This window comes from Pelobates fuscus, chromosome 2, assembly GCF_036172605.1.
Source record: "Pelobates fuscus isolate aPelFus1 chromosome 2, aPelFus1.pri, whole genome shotgun sequence".
Lineage (NCBI taxonomy): Eukaryota > Metazoa > Chordata > Amphibia > Anura > Pelobatidae > Pelobates > Pelobates fuscus.
Genome location: NC_086318.1, coordinates 302,293,782 through 302,305,192, shown reverse-complemented (window position 1 = coordinate 302,305,192; position 11,411 = coordinate 302,293,782). Strand labels below are relative to the sequence as shown.

At 38.8% G+C, this 11,411-nt stretch overlaps 1 protein-coding gene across 3 annotated transcripts in view; it reads right to left on the bottom strand.

Annotated features, from left to right (window-relative positions):
- MCM9 (minichromosome maintenance 9 homologous recombination repair factor) overlaps positions 1–11,411 on the bottom strand; it is a 99,527-nt gene that overhangs the window by 67,714 nt on the left and 20,402 nt on the right. For 2 of the 3 annotated variants that reach the window (XR_010086619.1, XM_063443468.1), the window contains exons 4-7: positions 9,101–9,182; positions 8,310–8,510; positions 5,532–5,657; positions 3,116–3,235 (exon numbers count right to left, since the gene is read on the bottom strand). Coding sequence is in view for 2 of the 3 variants with exons in the window: in XM_063443468.1 (XP_063299538.1) it covers positions 3,116–3,235; positions 5,532–5,657; positions 8,310–8,510; positions 9,101–9,182 (529 nt within the window). In the remaining variant the exon portion in view is untranslated. Of the gene's footprint in view, positions 1–3,115; positions 3,236–5,531; positions 5,658–8,309; positions 8,511–9,100; positions 9,183–11,411 lie in introns of those variants that run through there. The other variant, XM_063443469.1, reaches the window with a different exon arrangement.

Here is an 11,411-nt window from a genome sequence, read left to right as displayed (position 1 = left end):
GACTGGCTGAATGCGCGCGTGGCTCTTGCCGCGCATGCGCATTCAGCCGATGACGTCAGAAGAGGGATGACGTCAGAAGAGCCCGGCGCTGGAAAAAGGTAGGAATTTAACTCCTTCCTCCCTCTAGAGCCCGGCGGGAGGGGGCCCAGAGGGTGAGGGGGACCCTATAGAGCCAGGAAAACGAGTATGTTTTCCTGGCACTATAGTGGTACTTTAATCCTTACAGGACACGTATTACCCACAGGTGTTGCTACTAGCACATTTTTTCCGTTTGCTTTTTTTAGCACTGTACATATTGTTAATAGATCACTTACTATCATTGTGTTCAATTATTACATTATTTCTTGTGTGATTACAGTCTACTGCCACCTAGTGATTATACTATAATGTTATGTCATGTTTTATCACCCAACTATTTTCATTTGGGCTACAAAAGTTCTCACTCCTCTAACGTTTACTCACTAATTGGGTTCATGCCCTACCCCTTTAGCCCAGAGATACTCTAATTATTCTCCCACCTTTTTTCCTTTTTTGTAACTTTTTGTGTCTGTGTGAAAAACTAAAAAAAAAAAATTATATTAAAACTTATTCTGGCCAGGTTATGCGACCAATAATAAAAAAAATAAAAATATTAAAGACTGGGCTGCTATACAGCTTCAAATGCAACATAGGTAAAAGTAATACATTTGTCTAATTTCCGTTGCACTGTTGCTGGGGGCCGATTGGCACATGTGACTTAGGCAGCCTGGAACTCTGATCGCTGGGGGCATGCCTTTTAGGGGAAGCTTGATCTCCCCTCCCTCTGTGCACTACTTTCAGTTGTTATTTTGTAACTTATGCCATCTTTCCCCTGTCCATCACATTACTCCCTCCACTCATAAGCTCAGAGCATGGCTCTCAGCCTGTAAAAGTGGCCAATCAAATGATTCTATACGAGAGACATTTAATTGGACCACACAAGGGAGGCAGAGAGGTCACAGGTAAGGACAGTGTACACATTTTGACTGCTTTGCAATGCTTCTAAAATAGAAAAAACAGTTAAAGGAACACTATAGAGTTAGGAGTTAGGACTCTTCCTAGAGTTAGGAAGTATTTATTCGTAATGCTACTGTGTTCTACTCACTATTTAGATTATGCTCGCCGTCTGGGTGCATTAAAAAAAAAAAAAAAAAATAAGATTTACTTACCTTATAAACTGCAGCATGCTGCTGAACCACATCTCCAGCTGAGATCATCAATCCTATTGATCACATCCAATCCAATGCTTCCCTATAGAGAATCATTGGGAGGCAAGTGCACATTCGCAGCAAATGCATCATTATAGAGATGCATTGAGTAAATTAAAGTTTTTGGGAAGCATTCAGCATCTAAATGCAGAGTGTGCATATCTAGACAAGGTCTTTTTTCAGAACTGGCTGTGTTAACAATGATTAGCTAACTGGGACAGGCTGCAATCACCAGAACCATTAAGCTGTAATGTTTCTGGTGGCTATAGGGTCCCTTTAAAATATAGCTTACTCATTCCAAAACAAAAGGGCATTTTAGCAGATAAACATTTTTTTACACTCACTGCAGACTGCCTACTTATTAAACTAAAGCTGCTTGTTGACAGCATCCAGCCAAGCAGCAGTGCTAAACAGCAAAGGAGTGCTTAGGTAGTAATTTTTCTCCCGCCTATTGCAGCAAAATAGTTTTTGCTATGAAATTGGTACTGGCTGTCATTCTATTTATTCCCAAACAAATGATAACTTCAGCTCATTGAAGTTGTTATGCGGTTGTAAGAAGCGTCAAGGCACCATTTTACCTTCGGCTGGTCTCCTGACACCCGATACACGTATCACTCACAGCTTTACTCTTCTCTGCTGCAGCAGTATGAGGAAGGTATAACTGGGTGGCTAGTGACATAGAGTGTCAGCTGAGGAGAAATGGTGACAGTTTAACTCATGAATGCAAGACATCGGACTGCCTCTCTTGCCCCCATAACTACTTCAATAATGTGAAGATATTAAACACATGGTACTGTTATTTTAAATGACCCGTCAAAGCAATTTAACCACTAGATGTAGCAGTTATGTTCCAGGAGGCTACAGGCGAATATTCGCATAATTTTCATTGTAATTTATATAGCACCAACATGTTCCGCAGAGCTTTACAATAATGGAAAGGGGATACTTGAGAGGTAAAAAAGGCCCTGCTGAAACATGCTTACTATCTGGGAGTCTGTCTGTCTGTCAAAACATTTTGGAGTGGGTTAACAAAATTCATGGCTCCATAGACTGTCCCTACGGCAGTGCTTACACTTACGCATTACTATTATCATGTCAATATAACCTGGACTGCAGTGATAGGATGATCATTGGGCTAACTGTCTACATAAAATAAAAAAAATTAAATTAAAAAAAAAAGACAACAGACATGGCTGCTGCACACTAGTGTGAAATAAGCTGCCTACGATAATATAACTGTCATACATTTGCTATTTTTACTGACCAATGCAATGTGTAGACTTTATTTTTTTTTCACACCTGCCTGAAACAGACATGGTCATTCTTGGAAGTCAGATGCACTTTACACATGTATGCTACACAACACTGCAGCACCGAACACACTATTACAATATGTAAGTGCTGTCCTCTATCTCTAAGTGAAAAATCTTTAGTACACTCTACACACGGCCACAAACACAAACAGCAATAATACAATGGGCAATACAGCATTGCTAAAAAAAAAAATTTTTTCTTTTTTTAATATTTGGATACCAGCCTAGTGGTTAAGAACTAATACCATTATATTTGATACCATGTACTTATGGACTATAGACTCTGCAATACACACATTATACAGTATATTGTACATGCATGCTCCACATGTCCCTAGTATGTAGTATGATTTCTTTCCTTTGATTATATTTTCCTTTTTTCATCTGATGTGGTCTAGGTAATCTTAAATGTCAACACTCACAGACATAAGGAAGTGTATTGTTGATGTCAGTTAATGAACAGAACAAAAGGTATGTAACTTATTTTAAGCGCCTATATGTGATGCTAGCAGACAGAAAAAGGACAGATGACTGATTTCAACCAAATCAGAATCAGAAAGTAATGTTAAGGCATACCTGCACTGGTGGATCCAATGCCTGCAGTAAGCACTGATCTTGGAGTGATCTTAACCGCATACTTCAGAAACTGAGATTTTCCCGTACCAGGATCTCCCACTAGTAAAAGATGAGATTCTCCTTTAAAGAAGAAAAGTGATATGTTACTAACATAATACAAACTACATTGCATGTACGCTAATGTACTGTTTACCAAGTGGTGTATAAAAACACACAATTATTTATAGAGGAAAGGCTATTAATTAGTGCATTTATAAAAATATACAGAACAATTTCTTGAGAATAAAAGAATAGCTTATTTTTCCCCAAAAACTAACAGTCCTGTGACAACAATCGCAAAAGACATGTTCCCAATTTGAGGTGTGCACCCAAATGACACAAATGACTTCAGAAGGTTTATTACTGGGTGAAGGTTTTCAGAATGCGTTACAAACTTAAAAAATAAATAAAAGCTTAAAGAGCATTAAACAAATTACACATGAAAGGAGTCCGTCATATTTTTGTCACGGTTTATAAAAGTGCCGGTTTCAGTAGAAATCTTTATTTTTACAATAGTAAACAGAAACACCTCGCTTGCTGTGAGACAGCCAAGTAGGTTACCTCCACAGAGTAACGGAAGCCGCAGGAGAAATGTGCTTAGGAGCGCCTGTCTTCGCCTTTCTCGATGAGCAATACTACAGCTTATTGAGAAGCATAGAAATGCAAGTGCCCACGCATCTCCAGCACAGACTAATAATCTGTGCCAGTGAAGATGGGAGGGTTTGCAAAGGCTACAGACAGTAGGCCTGAAGCTATTGCATGCTATTTTCATATACACTCCAAAGAAAATATGCAGAATTAAATGCATGCATGTTTTAAGTGAACGTATATCAACCAAATAGTGATTTTTAATTATTTATTCCAATTGAATATGCCTTTAATATAAGATAGAAGAGAATAATTCCCGTGTACAGAATGAAAAACAAAAGGAAAGTGGTCCTAGACTTTCAGTAAGGGGTGAATCATACCACACATGTTACCATATTGACCCATGCTATTTTATTAATTATGGGGCAAGTCTATCTGCCTAAATAGAATTTGTATATAGCAGCCTGTATAACAACCAGGTACAAAACATAGCTACAAATTCATGAAATAGCTTTTCCTAATACTAAATACTAGGCTGTTCTAGCATACAATGTAAATAAAATGTAAATTTGAAATATCCAACAATTATTTGGGCATGCACATGTCAGCTTCATATACATCTATATATCTATATATATATATATATATATATATATCTATATATCTATATATATATATATATATATATATATATAGGAAACATGGGGGGATGGTTGCACTCACCTAAACATGCTTAAATGGGGTGCTGCTGGGGGCCATATTATACAATAAACAATACACAAGATCCAGCGCACTCTCCTATCCACTAAACAGCAACTTCAATGTTGACAGATTTTATTAGTTTGTAAAAGTTTTTTTTAAAAACACCTAATCTAGGCAAAAAAATGGGGATTTAGTTACATTATATGATCATACATTGCATAAGCCTGCCATATATATTTGGGAGTCTAGCCAACTCCTTGGTTTTGCACCCCTCCCTGTTACAGGTGCCTCATCTCAGGTCCCTATTTAGCCTTGTACTGCAGAGAGCCTCAGATGGAATTTTTTCCCAAGTAAGTGGTTAATCTCATAAGAGCAGACATTAGACTGTGAGAGTAGGACCTGCCAAAGATGGGGTACATTGACGTTGTGGCAGGCTTATGCAATGTATGATCATATAATGTAACTAAATCCCCATTTTTTTGCCTAGATTAGGTGTTTTTAAAAAAACTTTTACAAACTAATAAAATCTGTCAACATTGAAGTTGCTGTTTAGTGGATAGGAGAGTGCGCTGGATCTTGTGTATTGTTTATTGTATAATATGGCCCCCAGCAGCACCCCATTTAAGCATGTTTAGGTGAGTGCAACCATCCCCCCATGTTTCCTATATATATTTGGGAGTCTAGCCAACTCCTTGGTTTTGCACCCCTCCCTGTTACAGGTGCCTCATCTCAGGTCCCTATTTAGCCTTGTACTGCAGAGAGCCTCAGATGGAATTTTTTCCCAAGTAAGTGGTTAATCTCATAAGAGCAGACATTAGACTGTGAGAGTAGGACCTGCCAAAGATGGGGTACATTGACGTTGTGGCAGGCTTATGCAATGTATGATCATATAATGTAACTAAATCCCCATTTTTTTGCCTAGATTAGGTGTTTTTAAAAAAAACTTTTACAAACTAATAAAATCTGTCAACATTGAAGTTGCTGTTTAGTGGATAGGAGAGTGCGCTGGATCTTGTGTATTGTTTATTGTATATATATATATATATTTTTTTTTTTTCTCTGATAACTTAGTTTAGCACATACCTACCTCTTACTTTGGTGCCTGCCGGATCAATCCTCTGTACACCACCAGCCAATACCATGCTCACAGCTAGCTTCACCACAAACATGCCAAAAACTTGAGGGCACAGACTAGCCAAAATCTCATTTCTTCCTATGAGAAACAAAAATGAAATGAATTTCAATATATAATTCCCTGCATAGTAATACACAAAGGTAACCGCTTAAAAAGACACTCCAGATCCCTAAAGCACAATAGCTCACTGAGGTGTTTTATGTGGGAATAGGTTTATTAACCCCTTAAGGACACATGCCATGTGTGACATGTCATGATTCCCTTTTATTCCAGAAGTTTGGTCCTTAAGGGGTTAAAGGTAAAGACCTCTCACTGAGCTGCATTGGAATGTCTGATTGGATAGACATTGGATTGGACAGAAAGTCTGGGTGGGGAGAGCTTGCAAAGACTTCAGAAAAGAAACCTGCAGCTTTTGCATGCTGTTTTTAGATAAAATGCATGCATGTTTTCATTTGGGGTATATCTACTAAACAGTGCTTTTTTATATTTGTGTTGTGGAGTGTCCTTTTAACAACGTAAACACCAATGGCATACTATGACATTCTACGCTAGCATCTCAATCATTTATACATTATTCAAAAATGGAAAGCACTGCAAATTGTAAACAGATATGAGCAGCTCTGTACAGCCCCCTCTCTAAATGAGTGTGACATTCCAGGCTGGGTTATGGATGTTAAAGATCATATTTGTATTAAGACAGAATGTTACAGGTCTATATGAAGTTAATATATGTAGCAAGAAAGAGAAGGAGACACCATAGATTCATATACATATGTCACAGGAATGTATGATTTGGATGAATACAAAGTCAGGAAATGCCTGGCACCTACATGCAGCTCAATGCCAAGAAGAACATAAAATCACTAAGTAAGGATATAGGGTATAAATAGAATGAGCACAATACATTGACCAACTGAATTTTATCTGGTATCACAATTTATATTTGTTTTTATTTCACACTTTGGACTCACTGAAAGATACTATAAAAACCATAAGGTAAACACACAAGGCAAGCATGTTCCAGAAATAATGGTAGGCAAAAAAGTTTTTCTGCCACCTTCAAAGAGCAAAGTATTAACCATAACTATTACAGTGTATTGTAGTAGTTATGGTGTCAGGCTGGACTTAAAACAAAGTCCCACACCACTAGTCAGGCCTCAAAGGTTAGTCGCCACTGCAAGTCTGGAGAGTCCATGGCATACTTGCCAGGGGTGAATTTTTACTTGCTGGGGACAATATTTGAAATGTTGAGTCCTGGTGCCAGGAGTCTACTGGTGACATCCCATGATAAGTAGTCAATTGGTTTCAAACTACACCTGTCAGATCAAATGACGTGTCCACTTTATGATCACTACTTTAGAATGCAACATATTAATGTATATTTTTCATTTCTTTACCAGTAATATTTGGCTTTCCACAGAACACCACCATTAAATGAATGCCAATCACATATGACTACTATTTTCCTGCAGCACATCCTCACAATGCTCAATCATATTACAAATGACTTTGTTTTCCTTCTTCAATAATTCTCTTCCAGCTTATACAAAAACCCAGATTCTGTTTCTGATTTGTTTATTTATATCTACCTTTTAGAACTGCTATAGAAGTTAAAGTGACCTTGTCATGACAAGTTTGTGCTTCTATTTTTTATAATTCCCTTTAAACTACAGATAAATGATATAACCATTTACTACATACTAACATTTTTATGGAAAATTCCACACCTTTCATTCCCACATTCTGCCCAATTTTTAACTTAAGAACTTTAAGAAATAATGCTCCTCACATAACATATGATGCCAACATGCAGGCTTCACTGCCAGCACATACGTGTGTGAACAGAGCCATCACCACCTAGCAAAGCTCAAGACACTTTCTGTCTGGAAATTTAAGACACAGCAAAGCTTAAAAAAATATCATTTATTTACCTGTTCAATAGAGATCATGTGGCTATTTGGGATAAAAATCCAATTACATTGCAATAAAGCAATCTTTGTATATTTGGGTTATGACCTAAACACAGCAAGAACCAGGCAAACCCTGTATATCTGTTCTACAATGCATCTCTTTTCTAGCACTGCTACAATATCAGTTATAGTTCTAGTATGAAAAGAAGACGAAAAAGGGGGGTGGGGAAAGAGTCTCCAGAAACTCAACAAACAAACTATTGTGGAAGTCCTCTGTGTGGTCTACTAAAAGAACCATTTTACAGTTTATTTCAGCCTCTGCTGCTGTTCTATGAGCACTTAGCGATCAACTGAACCCTTGTTATCATCTCTATACGTTTGCATAATGGCCTCCACTTGTGTGGAGAACATTACTTGCAAACACAGTATTCCAGTGGTGCTACAAGCAGCTATAATGACACTCGGGCAAGATCTGTTTAAGGTCCCCACTTAGATTTGGGGGCTAATCACTGGCATATTTACATCCAGGAGACAACGGCAATTTTCTCTTTCACAGAAAGTCAGAAACATAATTCAGTATGGGCGGCGCTTTGCCTGCCCTGCAGTGTTAGGAGTCTATTTGTTTAGCAGCATGGCAAGTCTCACAATGACAATCTTTGTGACGTGCCATCCATTTGAGAGATGTATGGTAGATTTATCAGCCCAATTTTGACTAGCATATAGTACTTATGGAGAATTAAATTGAATGAGAAATGGATTACAGATAAACATTTTTATCATACATTGTATTCTTATGCTATAGCCAGTCACAATAAGTTACCTGCTAAAGGATTATTTTTAAATGTCTCCCAGAACTCATCATACTCCTTGCGGACCTCTTCATTTATGACCACACCACAAGGTTGCTCATTATTAACTGCAATATAATTGGCCTTCAGGACTATTTCCAAATCACATCTTGAATCCACAACAAGAGGTTTCCATCGCTGCATAACCACGCCATACACTGTTACATCATCACCTGTAACAAGATTTGGATAGAAGTATTAATCTAGTACCCGAACAGAATCAAAGAAAAAAAACAAACAAACAAACAAAAAACAACAACTCGTTTTTGTCGCTCTGATCCGTGAATGGGCGGGTTTGCACTTGATGATGCAGAGGTGTAATGCCTAAACTATCAGTGTGGCTCCAGAAGAAGCAGCTTATGAATGAAAAACAGTTTGTTATGGTGCAAAGAACATCAAGAGAATTTACAGACTATTTATGAAGCCATGGAACATTTGTATTTTTAATGGGACTGGAAACTATACTGTATAAAAGATTATGGGGTTAGTATTAGTTTATCCAGGACTATGGAACTTTGTCCAGTGAGAAGAATCTCAGTTGCAGCTATAGTCTTCTGCCAGAAAACAAATTGGACCTCAAAGAGTTCTTTTTATTCCTTCAATTTTCTTTTTTGCAGCCTTTCTGTAAACTATAGGGCTTTTTGAAGTAGCTATGCTTAACAGGAATATTAAGCTTTTTTTATATGTACTGAGAGTGTTTGCAAAATCCATTTTTATCAACTCATTGCTGACACTTTTAATAAGGCTGGGTGCATTGTCTTACCGGACTTACAGCTGTCTACCAGGTCATCTTCCAAAACCACAGTCATTGATCGGGGGATGCTCCCAACTGACAATCTCTGAACCTACACAAAAGCACATGTATATTTTTTTATGTTTTTCTTGGTTCCAGATCAAGTTTCTAGAATTATTCAAATGAAAGATCCATGCAGCGGAAGCTATAGTATACTATAAATGCCAAACTAGCAATAATAAATCAGATTTTCTTTTGTGCCTTGCTTCCTGGTTCTCAAGACAATATGTATGGGAAAATTAAGCTTTTCATAAAAACGAATACAGTGAAAAATGTACACTGTACAGTCCTTGGGAAAAGGTTGTGTGCTTGTGAAATGTCTGCTAAAGCAAACCTTTTAATGCTGGATGTATCTGTAGAATGGACATGTCCACAGGAATCGTATGTTGTTGGTATGCTATACACTATATACTTGTTGATAAAAGGTAACAAGATAAGCATATAATAGGCAAAACAGTTATTCTAGATGCAAAAGTGCTACATTTTGAGAGACAATTTATTGGTTTTCATGTTTTTTTACCCTTATTTAGCACTTTTGCCCAGGAAAACTTGTGTTTATGCCTTGTTTTGTCAGAACGGGCTCTACCAAGATGGATGATGGTTAGTTGGTTACCCAACCTACACCAGGTGGAATGTGTGGTTTTCTTTGTTTTCTGACATTGATGTGTTACTTTTTTCATATTTGTGACATTCCCTTTTAAATAAAGTATTATAAAAAAAAAACACAACAGGGTCAAAATCTGAGTTTACTGAGCAGCACTTTGGGCTTCATTTAAAACCAAAGCCTCTTTTTTAAGGAATTTTAAGTAAGTGAAACAAGCTTCTAGAAATTGTTTTTAGATATTTTTTTGTATTGGAACTTCTTTCCAGTACTGCAGTGAGACTGCTCTCCAGTGAATTGTTAAAGTGTTGATGCATAATTTGATCTCATCTCACAGCATCTCGAGAGTATTATTGTCATTTTACAAATTTGCACTGTGCCATTTTAAGAAACTTGATGATTTGACAGCTCAAAAATACTGCACCTGTAACATATATACCACTTATAAGGGAGGTTTTGCTGTAGATGTTTTTTTTGCTCACCAATTCACTTTAATACCTTATACCTATGCCTCAGGAGATGTTTCAAACAAACATCTCTGATTTTGGTTGCTATGCTGAACTTTTAACACTATACATGGCAGATAGATTATACCTGCAGGTAACCTCACCAAAACTACCCCATCAATACAAATTGCTTCTCTATCAATACAAACATATTTAAAAGAATCATTACGCAATTATTATTCAAATTATTGCCAGGTTTCCTAAAAACTAAACAGGGGTCGGGGCTATCCACTCAATTATCGTTCACCAGCCTGACCAAACAATACAGAATGAGACTTACCTGTTCCTGGTGCCAGCCAAGGTACCCTGGGTCACTTCTGTGGCTGGCATTCTGCTTGGCGGCAGTGTCAGCTAGGCCTAACGGAACCATCAGGCGGGTGAGGCAACAGCTCCCCCCTGCTGTACAGTGCTGTGCTTCTCCAGGCTTACCATAGAGACCCATTTCTTCACCCGCTCTGGGCCGGCGTGGGTTCTCCCAGTCCCCACTGGGTTGCTACACACAATAGCTTGAACACTTGCTGCTACATCGGCTGAAACCCCAGTGCTGCTTAACTCCACAAGATGGCAGCCATGAGTCCTTCACGTGGGCTCGCATTCCCTGATCTGGTGGCACACTCCCTGAGGCGCCTCAACGTCATCTTTGACTGCTTTTGGGCTTCCCTGGCAAAATGGCAAGCAGCCTTACAGCTCAATCCCGGGAGAGAGAATGTGCAAGCAGGAGCCAGGCGGTGATTGGACCCCCTCTGGCACTTTCCTTCCACAAACACCAACACTTCTCGCTACTAGCCTGCCTGGGCCAAGGGCCAACAGGAGCAAAACCTTGTTGCATCGTCTACACAGACGGAAGACCGCCCACCACCAGCGAAGACGCACCATTAAGGCCTTCCTTTCCTCCCCTAGGGGAATGGACTTGGTCACCAGGATCACTAAAGTCTGTGGCACGAAGATGCCTACCTACTACCTGGCCTGGAGTGATGCCCTGCACCGCACCCCTGGCATAGCTGCCTCGCAGACCCTTTACACAAATGAACTGCATTTTCTTGGGTATAAGCTGAAGGCCTGTTCCTCACCAGGTACAGCATAACCGCTATGGGATTTACCTGCGAGCAACTGCTGCTCCCCCCTCCTCACCAACTCCACTTAGCTCACATACGCTTCAATCTAGATGTACCCA